Source organism: Solanum tuberosum, unplaced genomic scaffold (assembly GCF_000226075.1).
Source record: "Solanum tuberosum cultivar DM 1-3 516 R44 unplaced genomic scaffold, SolTub_3.0 scf00129, whole genome shotgun sequence".
Classification (NCBI taxonomy): Eukaryota; Viridiplantae; Streptophyta; class Magnoliopsida; order Solanales; family Solanaceae; genus Solanum; species Solanum tuberosum.
This window is the reverse complement of record NW_006239057.1, coordinates 1,379,094-1,393,996: the sequence shown is the minus strand read 5'-3', so window position 1 is coordinate 1,393,996 and position 14,903 is coordinate 1,379,094. Positions and strand designations below refer to the sequence as shown.

Genomic DNA, 14,903 nt, shown 5'->3' with positions numbered 1-14,903 from the left:
ACGTGAATTCAAATTAATCGAAACTCAACATAGAATAGCAGCATGGGAGACCAATACTGGTAATTATTTCACATACCATAACTCAAAAGGAATCTATTTAGAATTTATGTTACTCTACTATAGTAGATTTTTTTGTATGAAATATCGTCTAATTAACTATATATATAGGTCATAACATTAATTGACAAGACAAGTGAAATGCATATGCATTTACTCATGAACTTCATATTTAAGTGTTAATATCTCACCTATTATGTTATAATTAGATAGTCTACGTACATATAAAATAAATGTACTTAATGTTGATGAGACTTTGTTGTATTTAATTTTCCCTCACAAAAATAACAACCAATTTCGATATTTTAGTTGACTTTATTAAGTAGTTAATATCAACGTCTGAAGATATTTTTCTCGCTTTAATTTATTTGTCTTAGTTTAACTCGACACGAAATTTAATATGTCTGGAGATCATTTCATTCACCGACTAGCTACTAGAATTTGCATATTGTACTTACCTAAATAGTACAACAACATGTAATAATAGGTAGGGGACCTCAGTTCTATTTTTATAAATCTCATCTGTATTTTTCATGCATATTATAATGTGAGATTTTTTGCGTTACAACTTGTACACAATAATTAAGATTTTTTTCTCCATAATGAAAGTTTAAATACATATAGCTTACATGTACATTGAATAATTAACAAGTTTATTGTTGTAATTTATTTCAAGTAGAATAAGTAGAGTCTGAATTTTGAAAATGAAAAGAATCCCGATACTCGATAGAGAGTTAATAGAGTATTTGTCTCTTCAATATTGGGGCTTATGCATAGTAGCGGAGCCATATATAGTCAAGTATGGTCTTTATAATATATACAAAAACATATTGAATATACTAGTCAAATTTATTTTTTATATGTATTTATTAACTTTCAAATTATACTTGTGACAAATTTTCTATCCTGGCCATTATTTGTCTAACACGAATTCAAATTAATCGAAACTCCACGTAGAGCATGGAAACATGCCACTCTTGGTCGTTGAATAATTAACTACTAATTAACATAAACAAGTACAGTTATAAATGTGTCCAGCTACTGTTTTAAAACAATAAATTTACATAAGATAGCAATAAAATCAATAAATATATAAAATTGATTTATGGCGTGAGCAACTTGTAATTTCAATATTTTTCCATATCATAACTAAAAGGAATCTATTATATTTAGAATTTATATTATTACTAGTTGTATAAAACGATATTTCGACAAGACAAATAAAATGCTTATTGTCTAAATCGAATTTTGACAAAACATGAAGTAAAATGCATATATATTTACACACGAACTCTACAATAAGTATTAAAATATCTCACCTACTATGTAATTAGATAGCCTATAAGGCTATAACGTCATTTGATATGTTGGACAAGCATAAATATATAATTTTGGATAATTATAAGTATAAAAAGTATTTCACACTAACGTCTATGTTTTATTTTAAAATCGACTCTCAATATCTTGTTATTATAATAACAACAAAACAATATAAGAAAAAATGGCATTGTTATAAAGAGATTTGACTGTATTGTTATTAGTATTAAATAAAATTTCAGAAGGAGACCAGTCTTGAAGTAATAATAAAATTGTATTTGTGTATATGATTACTATAAAAGCAACTTTAGCGGTATTAAGTACATACATTAACAAAAGCGATGCCTTTACCAACATGAGTTAATTATCATTAGATCTGATGTTGTTGTAGGCTTTCAACACATTTACAAAGAGTGTCATTTGCTTCTAAAAACATACTCAAAGCAACTAAATTATTGTCGTTAAAGATCATGAATCAAATCGTGGAAACAACTATTAATACTTCTATTAAAATAAATTATCTAAATTACATTCTTCAAAGGTAAAACTCTTCTTAAACTCGATATAAATACAAAATACTTTATATATCGAACTGCGATAATGAAACTCGAGATGGTAATAAAGGTTAATTGGGATCACCGACAGTTAGTGGAATTGGAGACAAAAGATGAGTTAAAACATAACACAAAAAGGAAAAAAGAGCCACACATTATTGTGATTTGTGAGGGATCAAATAGAGCAAATCAAGGAAGATTTTTTATGTTGGCTCAAGTAGGGACACCCCCAATAAATTATTAATTAGTTGGTAGAGATTAGCTTAAAAGACCAAATAAATTATCAATCAACAAATGAATAAATTAAAGATTATAAAAAGTTAAAAGAGTAACTAAAGATGAAAAATAAGTAATCCAATTATTCGGCTGAGATTCATTTTTACTTGTTCATTATAATAAAAAATTCTGACAAGTATAGAATTTCAACGTAATGTTCTTATAATTTGAATTTTTTAAGTTGAAATTTCATGAAAATTTTCTGAAATTCGGACAGATAAAAGTTAAAATTTTGATGGATTTTTCTAGAGTTTGAATATCGTTTTTATTTTCTATTAGAGTCCTTGTAATTTAAGTTACGTTGCTCAAAATATATCCAAAAGTCTAAAAAAAAGATTGTATCAGCTAAAACTTGATTGACGGTTCGAAAGGTGATTTAGTTTTATTTCTCTAAAAAAAACTCTGTTATTTAGGATGTTTTTCATTGTCAGAGTTCGAAATCAAAATCTCTCGAAAAGTTGTTTTGTATTGTTAGATCAACAATGTTTTCTGGCTTATTATGAGTCTAGATTATTGTTGCAACTGTTTGGTGATAAGCAAGTTACAATAATAATCCAAAGTTTGATTAAAATAAATAAATTAAATTCACTTCCGACAATAAAACTAAATTTAATCATAAATTTATCCCTTGTACCAAACAATTTGGTGTACTAATCATGTTTTTGCCACTTTAATTATGAGAGGTTGTTAGTTAATTCAATATTATTCATTCTTTTTTTTTTTTTGGATTAAAGGGATTTTATTATTCATATATTAAAATAGTCATTTTTGTCTGATATTGGTGTTAATTAATTAATTAAACACTAATGGATAAAAAGGAATATTAATCTTCAATTACTACTCATTGCTTATATAACTTTTTCTTTTTTCCCCCAATTATTAGGTACATAGGCATGAGATTTTTTTTGTATATATATATATATATATATATAACTGGTTATGTTATATATATGAGCACAAGTGTAATAAGTCAGAGATAAAGTTGTGTTAGATACGGAGGAAAATATTTTTATGAAAAATATGTTTCTATAAAATCATGTTTTCTCGAAAAATAGGTTGATTTCTTATTTATTTAATAAGCAAAATGTATTATTTCAAAAGTATTTATATGTTATCTAGCAAAGTACTATGAGAGTGTCAGATGAGGTGGGGAGTGGGGTTCGGGGGTTTGGATGGTCAAGGAGAGGAGGTGGGGGTGTTGAGTGGGTCGAGAAGAGATGATGAACTTACAGTATGTCACTTAAGTAAATTATTTTATGTACTTTGATTTAAAAAGTTGTGTTCCTCATTAAAAAAATATATTTTTCTAGAAAAATATTTTGACCGACCAAACATGAAAATCAAAAAACATTTTTAAGGAACTTGTTTTATACAGACACATAGAAGCTTAATTATAGTGTGCTAATTAATTCCCATTATGTGTAGGTTTAGAGAAGTATTCAGGAGTTGGAGAGTCGTTTCGCAAGAAAAACATTGATTAAATGTCTATATCTTTCTGTTTTTGTCTATCTTCAGCTAGAAAAAGATGCAGACGTCAAATTTAGATGTCTCATTAATTTAGATACAATGAAAAAAACATTATAGTTTGTAAATCTCAACAAAAATACCTCATTATACCAATATCAATTATGAACCACATTCAGCAAAAAAAATTATGATTATTTGTCCCCTTAATATATTAATATAAATTCAATGAAAAATGAAAAATAAATTAAACTAAAAACACATTTAGTATGGAGAAGGCAATTGAAGCAATTATTAAATCCCAACCAAATGGGTGGGGGTCTTCATAGCCTAAGTTTTCCCCTTCAATCGTTATTATATGTGACATAAATCTGAATTAATCGATACCTTAAAATAAATATCAAATATTAAATAAAAAGAAAAAAATAAGATATTATACATTAAAAGGGAATGAAAGAGTATTCCATTCCCAAGCACATCCAACATTTAAAATTTATGATTATAAGTTCTTACATCAACCTCATACTAATATCATAAAATTATAATTGAATTAATAATATTGTTTTCTAATATAAATGCAACCCAACTTTTATACATTTCTCTTCTCTTTTTTTTTTTTTTTTTTTTCAACATATAAGTTAAAAACAAGAACAACTAAGCAAATATACTGAATTATATCATAGTGTCCCCTACAGACAGAAAGAAATAAGGTAGAAAAAGGACAAGAAAACTCCATTACATGTATGAATAAATTAATATATTATTAATTATTGGACACCAATCAATCTTTCTAATATTGAAAAAAATAATATCATAGACAAAATGTGGTATGATTTTTATGTTATAAGTGTTTTCTTTTTGGCAGTTGGTGTTGAAAGGGACAAGTTCAGATTAATTAGTTGCATGAAATTCACAACTGGTTGAATATCATGAAGGGTATCCAAAAAAGAGGGAGCTAGTGAGATTCAAACACGTGAGCCAGGAATTTCATGAAAGGTGTTAAAAAAAAGGAGAGCTAGTGAGATTCAAACACGTGAGCACCTTAAGGCTCTTTCAAAGCGTCTAAAATCACTGGGCTACAACATTTTGTTTTGTCAAGGATGTCCAGAATATGTTATTTAATCACTTCGTATATCATTTTACTTATATATACGATGTTATTTTCTGATGAAGGGTGTCCAATTGGACACTTTGACTATAACATAGTTACACCCCTACAAGTACAGGTTCTAAATAAGACTATTGAATTCGATCGATCCCGTTCGATTTTTAATGATGAAATCATATTAGAATTCAGTGTTCATTTTCAGTGATTTGAGCTAACTTGGGCTTGAATATTTGTCAGTCCAGTAAATCCCCAGCTTAAATAGCCCATATTAAACTTGCATTGGGCCTGAACAAAGTTGAGATCCATTCTATTGAGGGTTTGTTTTGGTAATTTATTTCATCTTTTGATATTTATGGAAAAAGAAAAATTATTGTTCAATGCCTTTGGGTTATCTAATTTATAAAATAAGTGTACAATGTATAGATAATATAAATTTAATCTATAGACTATACATATAATATACATACTCATACACAAAATATACAATAAAAGTGTATATGTAGTGTATATACATATACACTTTACGAAACTAGAAACTTAAAAAAAAAAAACTTTAAGATTCTAACTTGAGTTTCTTCCTAGGAGTTTTTAGTTTGCACCAAAAATAAGTATTAATACGACACTTAGATGTGATAAATAGATGAATTGAGCTAAATTTGAGTTGATTGGTTGAGCTAATGAATAAGTAAATTAATAATTATAAAAAAAGAGAGTAAATTTTAGGTTTAGCAAACATAAAAATCATATTTGTATGCTAGAACTATAGTTTTATAATTGCACTCCATAGCAAACTTTATGTTTGTTATGACTATTAATATGTATATTTCGGTATACATATACAAAAGAATCAATTGTATAATCTGTTTCGATATATATATACAAAAGAATCAATTGTATAATATGTGTTTGTATAAAGAGAGAAAGACAAAAGAAAACTGGGCAGGGGAAGATCTTTATTTGTATAATTATAAGTGTATAGGATGAAAATATATGTATTTGCATTTGTATATACAATTTTCCCTCGCTTTATACAAACACAAACGCAATTTATACATTTGTGTTTGTATAAAGTGAGAGAGGCGAGTGAGAGTGGCGAGCGAGATTCTCTGGGGAGAGATGCGAACGAAACGATATGTATATATACAGTTTTCTCTCACTTTATACAACACACAAATGCATTTTATACATTTGTGTTTGTATAAAAGTGAGAGAGGCGAGGGACAGACTACCAGCGAGAAACGAGAGTGGCGAGCAAGAATTTCAGGAAGGGAGGTGAATGGCAACAATTTGTTACGGATTACAATTAAATCAAACTGTGATTATATCATTTAATTTAAATTAATAGTTTGCTACTATTTTATACAATTTTCCCTAAAAAAAAATACTCTGATAGATATAAATTAACTTAAAATGGATAAAAAATTGAGTCAAAATCCAACTCGTTTAATTTTTACATGTTTAATTTGTTTCTTTTACAATCTTATACGGTAATACTTAATAAAATAAATATTTTTCTTTATAATCTAATTATCTATAACATATTAAAAGTATTTTAACAAAAAAAAACAAATTATATATCAATACATTTTTTAATGAATCGCATTAATAAATAAGTAGTCTAATAGGTTGGGCGAATTATGATTTCATAAACTAATTAGGACATGTGTCAAAATACAACTCAGTCAGTAACGGCTTAGAGTTTTCATCTGTATCATAAAATGTTGAAGTAAAACAACAAATTCCCAATTCCAAATTCATATTTTTGCTCTTTCATAGCTCATTTTTTCCCTGTAATTTCAGCTTTGTAGGTTCTTCTTTATCAGGTAAATGATCATTTTCTGTGGCCATATGTTTTGTTTTTCTTTTAGATCTCTTAGATTGTTTGATTTCTTATTAAGGGGTGATATAAATTTGAATTCTTGTTTTACTTGTCTATTTAGGTTTCTCCAAATTGTGTTTAAAAAATGGTTTCTTGGGATTTTTTGGATTTTTGTTATGATGGGTATTTTTTGTTTTGTGGAAAGGTTTGATCTTTGATGGAAATACCAAGAGAATGAGAGTTTAATTTTCACTAGAGATTTCAAGATCCCATTTGCCTGTTTGGGTGGGGAAGCTTTTGTGCTTTTATTGGGGAATAGAGATTTAGGAACTAAAAGTTAGCTACATTTGATTGATACATGTACTTTTTGTTTATGAATTGTGAAAATGTAATAGGAAAGAGCCTTAATATTCTTTATTGAACTTAGATAGCTTGCTTAATACATTGGGTATGTTGTTGTTTTTGTTGTTGTATCTTGTCTTTGAAATTGAATATAACGTATGTGAAGTGGAAAATGTATACAAAGTGATTATATTGAGAGCATTTCTCAAATCTTTGATATGCATTACCCGAGCCAGGGTCTTTCGGAAACAAGCCTCTCTACCTCGGCTATGTAAGGTTTGGGGACACTGTACCCTCCCCAGTCCCCACCTTGTAGGACTATATATTGGATATGTTGTTGTTGTTACTTTGAACCCTGAGTGACCTTTCATCAGATATATGGTAGAAATTGGTATGAAGAATAGCTTTTGGAATTTTGAATAGGTGGTACCTATCTATCTTGTTATTTACTCGATTTTTGGGTTTTATAGTTACGTTGCACGACTTGTTGTCTGGCTTAAAGCATAACATTGGTGTTTCCATGTAGGCTTTTGTTTATTGAGGGTGTAAATGAATACAAAACTCTTCAATCGATTAAATCTCTGTCCTTTAGAGGCCATAATCACTAGATCCAACAAGGTCCTACCTTCTTTTATAATCAAAGTACTTTTACACCCTAATTTAACAAGGATGATGAATTTTTTTAGACTATCTTGCAATGTTAGTTCTTGTACCGTCGTGATCCCCTTCTCTTATGCCTTTAACTTGATTTGTCAACGCGTTTTTATAGACAGGACTATCTTACTCCTTATTGGATCATAACATGCTTAGGTTAATGTTAAGTGGTACTTCTTCATCTGTGAATTAGATTTCAAAGATCAGAAGAGAAAAGGGTGTTCTAAACCATAAAAGTCCCTACATTCTCCAAAATCTTCATTCTTTTCATCTGTGCTGAAGTAATCGGTACACGAGAATCCTGTTTCAATACAGCAACTGATTAACTTCCCATAGGACCTAGCATGGTGCTCTTAATAACCTCTGGCATTTTCATGTGTAACTAGGAAATCAAAGGTTACTATTTCTTGATGTCTACTATGGGCAATCCGGCAAACATATTCTGGCATGAAAATCCAGTTGGGAAGGCGGAAAGGGAAAAGATGCTTAACCAACAGGGATGTGTTGTATGGATCACAGGTCTCAGTGGATCAGGTTAGTATAATTTTCAGTTACTTATTATTTGCCTTTTGTATTAGCTGCAGTGAACTCGTATATTTTGTACTTATGTTTAGAGGAATAAGAGAAAATGGTGTTTAGAGGCAGGGAAGAAAATGCCTTCCACAAGGGGTTCAAAAGTTTTAGATGCTCACCTTTTCGACATGCATTTGCCATTGTTTTTCAAGATTTTATCTGAATTTGTGCAGGAAAAAGCACACTTGCATGTTCCCTAGGTAGAGAATTGCAGTCAAGGGGTAAGCTTTCATACGTTCTTGATGGTGACAACCTTAGGCATGGTCTGAACAAGAATCTTGGGTTCTCACCAGAAAGCCGGACTGAGAATATACGTAGGACTGGTAAGTGTATTCATAAATTGTCTATTGGTGAGATTTTTAGATGCTTGTGGTAGAGATTTGGAGACAACTTCAGCAAATAGTATGTTGCATATCTTTGTCTCTTTAGATTAACTTAAGAACAATCTTCAACCTCTCTGGGACCTCTTATTTCAAATTCTTAAGTTCACAAACGACTTGTAAACACTTAGAGAAGAGGAGGGAGGTTTGAAACAATGAAATAAAGCAAATGTGAAAAAAGGTGACGGTTATTTCCACCATTCCATTCATGTCCACTCCCCATTTTGATTTACAAGGAAATGGAGTGTCTAAATGTAGTAATGGAGCTAAAGGTAAGGAACGGAGTTCCCAGTTGAACCCCTTCTGTCTGGAAATTACACCCATGTAGAGTAAGATAATTTTTCTCTACATATATAAACTGTTGGATCTCCTTAACATTAGGGAAGCTTCTAGATGTAACATTTTTTGCATCTTTTTTTAAAAACCCTTGTTAGATCCTAGTTGTTCCCCGACTGGTGGGAATAGCTTTGCGCGTCTCTGGATAACTTCAATGCTACCTGATTGAGCGGAACCTTTTAGTTTCTTGTGGATAAAATTTTGAATTATTCTAGATATTTCTCAGTTTTGGTATGAGATGTATTGGTAAATATTTTGTAGTTCCTGATTCTGTACTACCCGTGAATTTGTTCAGGGGAAGTTGCAAATCTCTTTGCAGATGCTGGATTAATTTGCATTGCAAGTTTGATATCTCCTTACAGAAAGGATCGTGATGCTTGCCGCGCATTATTGCCAGATAAAAAGTTCATTGAGGCAAGTCTCATGTTCATTGATCTATTGTAGAAATCTTTTGCGTTATGTAACATTCCTTTTCTTGTGACTTTCAGGTTTTTATGAATATGCCTCTACAACTGTGTGAAGATAGAGATCCAAAAGGCCTCTACAAGCTAGCTCGTGAGGGTAAAATCAAAGGTGTGTTGTAGCCTATATTGCTTCCACATCTGTATAAACTTTGTATTCCTACAAATGATGCTTAACTCGAGTAATCACGGAGTTACTTTGCTCAGTTATTAGATACACAAATTTGCAACACTGTAAATAATAAATTGCATCTGTCAACAGCTGTTCTGCTTAAAATTTTGCATTTAAACTGTTTGAGTAATTCTTGTTGCCATGCTTCATGGCACTATTAGTTGATAGCCGTTGTAAGTCGCCAATTTGAAAGATGTTCATCAGAGGACTGACAATTTGAGTCGAACTTTTGTCTTTTATTAGTATTCTTACATCAAATTTTATTGAATTTTTAGCACCTCATTTTGTAGGTTTTACTGGAATAGATGATCCTTATGAACCACCTTTGAATTGTGAGGTATGTATTATATTACTTCTGCTGCTGCTAAGCTTTCAAAAGATTGTTAATTCCCTTCTGTTTTCTCGTAATAACTTCTGTTCCGAACTTTTGCTTCTCTGGTTAGATTGAACTACAACTAAAAGACGGAATAGTTCCTACACCACATGAGATGGCGGGACAAGTAGTTTCTTATATGGAGAATGGAGGCTTTTTGGAAGCTTAGTGACCGTGCATGCACTGCTGCAGATAACAAGAAAAGACTCAGCAGAGGGAATTACCGAAAATGTCTAGTTCCCTCCATCTGTTTCAACCATTATATGTGCTTTTTTGATATGATCAATTTTAGATGGTACATATATGTTCATCTAGTGTCTAGGTCCATAGTATGTGATACAACTATATACTGCAGAGTTAGTTATGCACCATCGACATCTCGAATTATCATCTGTTTACTGTAACATTTTTATGACTTACTTGGCTTCAGAATTCAAATGTCATGCAGACAATACAATCACCATTGTTACTTTTTCGCGCAAACTTCCGAGGGGAAGATTATCTAATTGCTCTTTAATGATGTGTTTTTTTCATCCATCTTGGAAGTGAATTGATGTCAAGGTGCTTCTATGAACTGTCTTCATGCTAGTGACCATATCGATCGTGACCTTGTTACGGAGAAGCTGAAACTGTTAACTACGATTAACTGGTGAATTTGATACGGATCTGAAACTGCAAACTAGGATTAAAGAGCACACTATGGATAGGATGCTGGAAATAGATTCATTTCAAAAAGGAAGCAGACAACATCATAGTAATTCTTTGGTTTCCTTTAGCACCTAAGGATGACCTAATGGTCAATGAAAATAGTCTCGAGAATCGTGAAGTCTCAAGTTCAAATTAGCTAAAGACAAAAATATTACTCGTATGTACCCTTTGGGGTGGTCCAGTGGTTTGGACTTGGGACTTCCATGTTGGAGGTCTCAAGTTTGAAACCCCTTGCTAGCGGAAGCAAGGGGTTTGCCTTCTGGGTTGAGCTCGTCGCAATGGCTTGCCTAGTGCGAGTTACCTCTCCGATGTGATTTGCGAGCTATTGCATAGGAACCAGATTTTTACCCTGTGAGCAACCAAAGGGTAGCAGCTACGAATTTCCCTTGTCATAAAAAAAATAAAAATTTACTCATATGTTCAAATCTAGACGCCCACAAGCTGGTTTGAATACCATGATTGTCAAAATAAATTCTTTAGTTTTCTTTTAATGATGTGAAACAGTAACAACTTCCAGGATTTGTCACACATTTACTGGCTCTTGCTACTTTATTGGCTGATTCAATCATTAAAATTATAAAGAATGGCATGCAAAGTGCAGTCATTAGAAAAATAAAAAATTGTTTGCTAAAAGTTAATAACACTAACCGTCCACTTGGCCTCCAAACTCCAAATTGCTGTAAATAATTAAATTAATAAATCTGTGTCGTTTTTAGTAATTTTTAATATAATAAAAATTGTCTAAGTTTAAGAATCCTACTCAGAATAGGAATAGTAATAGTAATAGAAACAGGCATTGTGCAGTGTCTATAAATAGGGTCAGACACAACAATTCAATAATATTTTTCTCTAATATATTTATATTTTTAGCAAGTTGTTTTAGAGTTTTTCTGAATTTGCAAGAATGGTTTTTAACACTCAACTGATTGTGGCTGTGGCAAATTTATCTGCAGAGTTTTGTCAATATTGCAATGGCAACACAGAAAGATTGAGCAGTGATGAAGTTCTTTATCTTCTCTTCTGTTTTCCTTTTCAAGAATTTCGTCGATTTAGTCTCTGTGTTCGGATTTTCTTTTGTTTCCCTATGCCTAATCCTTTTCTTTCTGATTCTGATTCTGAATTAGATGATCAATATTCAAACTTGTGGCTACCTGAATGAGGCAGAGTCGGGATTTGAAGTTTATCAGTTTTGTGGATTTGTTAGGGAATTCATAGCTTGGTTTAGTTACTGAGTTTGTAATTAAATACATAATCTAATCAAAAGCTGAATATTTTAGTTTTGTATTAAGAAATTTGAATAATTTTGTAGTTTTTTGTTTTGATATGTATGTTAACAACAGTTGTTTATTGTGTGTACTACTCTCCGTATTAGTTTGTTGTGTTTTCTTCACTGCCATATTTCCTTTTTCATAACTACTTTGATTTGCTGATTTGAGCCGAGGGTATTTCGAAAATAGTCTCTCTACCTCCACGGATAGGGTAGGGGTAAAGGTTTGCTTACACTATATCCTTCCCAGACCCGGATTATGCTGAATATGTTGTTACATTAATTTGCTGTATATGGTTTGTTAGTGTGAAAGTTCTGTACTGTAGCAAACACAGAACATAAAATTTTATATGTGGTAGCATGTTTACTTTCACAAATTTCAAAATAGGATCAAAGATCACCCTCGACTCAAGTAACACATACCTAGCCTCGTGAAGGTAGAAAGACTATTTTTGAAAGACCTCGACTCAAGTAATGCACATCAAAGCAGTTTGAAAAAGAAATCGAGCAACATAGAAATTAAGCACACACAGAAGCACCTATAAAACCCAATGTATTCAAATAGTTGTGTATATCTCTGAACCAAACTCCAGTTTTCAGTACAATTGAACTTAATTAGTACAAACTCATGGAAATTGGAATACAATATATATACAACATGTATAGTGATCATATGTTTAGATACTAGGATCTACAATTTAGACGTTGTGAGTTCTAAGTTGAGATCTAAATTCACCTACACTTGTTATAGTTTTACATATATATTCAACCCGTTGTTTGATCCACTATGGCTAATGGAACGTAAAAACGATTCAAGAGACAGATAAACAGTCTTGAATATGCTCCAAGGAGCGTAAAAGTAATCCCTCAACGTCTGTGATGTGTTTCTTCGTTATAGGAACTGATCCTCTTACTCCACGAATTGCTTCATTCAGTTTTGTTGCAGGCTGCTGAACCACTTGCTTCATTTTCTGCAGTTCCACATGAACAATTTGTTAGATAAGTGAGGTGAAATGCATATCAAAATGAACGATAATTGGAGATTTTTCCAATGACGGTAGCTTTTTCATCTATATGTATGATTTTCGGACTAAAGATGTTCAACTGACCACTGTTCACTATATGTGGCTACGCTACTGAAGGGTGAATACCACCAAGGCTTATAAGTGACATAAAAAGTGCCGGTTCATTAGCAGCTCTCGGCTTGTTGGTAAGGTGAGAGCTTCAACTAACCACTATTCACTATATTTAGACAGACCTTACAACAACAACATATGCTGTGTAATCTCACAAGTGGGGTCTGGAAAGGATAGGATGCACACAGACCTTACCCTACCTTTGTGAGGTAGAAAGACTGTTTCTGACAGCACTCGGCTCAGTAAAACAATTATCGAAACATAATTTGCAAGAATAATATGACAACATAACTACACAAACCTTATCATCAGAAAATTGGAATTTAAGCTTCTGATTCTGCTTATGCTGTTTCTGTTTTTGATGATTTCCAATAAAGATGTAAATTGTAACAGCAGCAGCTGCAACCCCAAATGAACAAATAGCACCAATTCCAGTCAATCTCCAGTTCCATAGATTAATTCCACCATTATTGTTCTCTTCATTAATTTCCCTTTTCTTGATCAAACTCTCCTTTTCAACTTCCAAGACTTCAACTTTATCCTCAAAGGGGAAACTCATTGAATCAATTTGAGACACAGAACTAGTCTTGTTATTAAACTTGGGTGAATCCAATTTCATGTTTTCAAATTCACTTTCCTTCATTTTCTTGAAGAAAACTTGTGACTTTTTATCTTCCTCATCCTGTTAAGATACCATACAAGTAAGTAACTAAAGTAGCGTTTTCTTTAACAGTTTAAACTTTCAGATGAGACAGTCACAGTATTTAACATAATTTGACTCATGAAAAATGACTTTGGATGAAAAGATAACCATTTTAAGCTTTTAGACGAGATGATCACGATCTAAAGTTTGAAACTTTGATATTAGGTGGTAACATGTTTACCTCAAGTGGAACCTTGGTGATAACTTCTTTAATAACTTCTTCATCTTCTTGAGGTTTTTGTATACTTGATTCTTGTTGAATTAGTAATGGAATTACTAGTTGATTTGGCACTCTTTTGGAATCAGAAGAATACTCCCTAGACAAAAACTTGTTTCTATCATCATGGAGTACTTCAAGAAGTCCATTATCAGAAAGAAGTTCCCACTCTTGAAGATCCATTTTTTTTTCTCAATGAATGAAAGCAGGGGAGTTAGAGCAGTAGAGGTTAAATAGTTTGGAATTTAGAGGAGTCCTGATTCCTTTTTACCCCTCTAGTGGTGCGTCAGCTTGTGTGTACCTCGACTAATTCTACGGTTATTTATGTTAGAGGGGTTAGAGTCCCACGTTGACCTGGAAATGGACCGGTGGTCTCTTTTATATGGACTTGAGAAAATCCTACTTCGTGAGTTAATTTTTGGGGTTGAGTTAGATTCACATGTCATATTTTACAAAGTATCAGCTAACTTTATCCATCAAGACTTGGACAGATGTGTAAAACCACATAGTGTTTTTACTTTTACTATGATTTAAACATGAAATCTCATGATTCCCGATCACTTTATTGACTACTAGGTCGCACCTCTTATCAATACAGAGAACCAACTAACTTTATTTATCAAGACTTGAATAGATGAGTAATTCACCTAGTATTTTTACTTTTATTGAATTAGACATGAGATCTCATTATTATCGATCACTTCATTGATTACTGAGTCACACCTTTAAATGTGATGGAGTTCTGATTGTTTTGGGAATTGAAGTCAAAGAGAGTGGCTTTGATGGTAAAGTAATGTGGGATTTTTATTCAAAGAAGGCACTCAATATGGAAGATGTCTTCTTGCACTTTGGAGAGTGAATATTTGAAACTTCTTCTTTTGTTATGATGGTGATATAGTAGATAGGTGGAAGCTTATCACTATGTGAAAAATATCACTCCTATAGGACCACATATAAGGAGGCTATTCTATTTGGGCAAGCTATGG

At 31.8% G+C, this 14,903-nt stretch overlaps 2 protein-coding genes across 3 annotated transcripts; one reads left to right on the top strand and one right to left on the bottom strand.

The window, feature by feature from the left end:
* Positions 1-6,436: 6,436 nt before the first annotated feature.
* LOC102602393 (adenylyl-sulfate kinase 3-like) lies at positions 6,437-10,406 on the top strand. The gene is made up of 7 exons (XM_006351301.2): positions 6,437-6,599; positions 7,978-8,125; positions 8,338-8,487; positions 9,176-9,294; positions 9,369-9,453; positions 9,804-9,850; positions 9,957-10,406. Exons 2-7 carry the CDS (start codon positions 8,002-8,004, stop codon positions 10,053-10,055), a joined length of 624 nt encoding a protein of 207 aa, XP_006351363.1. The 5' UTR covers positions 6,437-6,599; positions 7,978-8,001; the 3' UTR covers positions 10,056-10,406.
* Positions 10,407-12,397: 1,991 nt separating this feature from the next.
* Positions 12,398-14,150, bottom strand: LOC102601839 (uncharacterized). Of its 2 annotated transcripts, none has more exons than XM_006351299.2 (3): positions 13,882-14,150; positions 13,299-13,682; positions 12,398-12,832 (listed from the first exon to the last, which is right to left on the bottom strand). In XM_006351299.2, the coding sequence occupies exons 1-3, from the start codon at positions 14,098-14,100 to the stop codon at positions 12,674-12,676; spliced, it is 762 nt and encodes a 253-aa protein (XP_006351361.1). In that variant the 5' UTR covers positions 14,101-14,150; the 3' UTR covers positions 12,398-12,673. The 2 variants fall into 2 exon arrangements, with proteins under 2 accessions (XP_006351361.1, XP_006351362.1); XM_006351300.2 differs by having other exon boundaries at positions 13,299-13,679; positions 13,882-14,148.
* Positions 14,151-14,903: the final 753 nt, after the last annotated feature.

What these genes read in the sequence shown, in the direction of transcription:
- LOC102602393 (XM_006351301.2), top strand. Translation starts at nt 8,002, where the DNA reads ATGTCTACTATGGGCAATCCGGCAAACATATTCTGGCATGAAAATCCA. An exon ending in CAGATAAAAAGTTCATTGAG is followed by an intron (nt 9,295 to 9,368) that starts GCAAGTCTCATG and finishes TGTGACTTTCAG; the next exon opens with GTTTTTATGAATATGCCTCT. An exon ending in TCGTGAGGGTAAAATCAAAG is followed by an intron (nt 9,454 to 9,803) that starts GTGTGTTGTAGC and finishes CTCATTTTGTAG; the next exon opens with GTTTTACTGGAATAGATGAT.
- LOC102601839 (XM_006351299.2), bottom strand. Translation starts at nt 14,100, where the DNA reads ATGGATCTTCAAGAGTGGGAACTTCTTTCTGATAATGGACTTCTTGAA. An exon ending in TCACCAAGGTTCCACTTGAG is followed by an intron (nt 13,683 to 13,881) that starts GTAAACATGTTA and finishes ATGGTATCTTAA; the next exon opens with CAGGATGAGGAAGATAAAAA. An exon ending in TCCAATTTTCTGATGATAAG is followed by an intron (nt 12,833 to 13,298) that starts GTTTGTGTAGTT and finishes GTGGAACTGCAG; the next exon opens with AAAATGAAGCAAGTGGTTCA.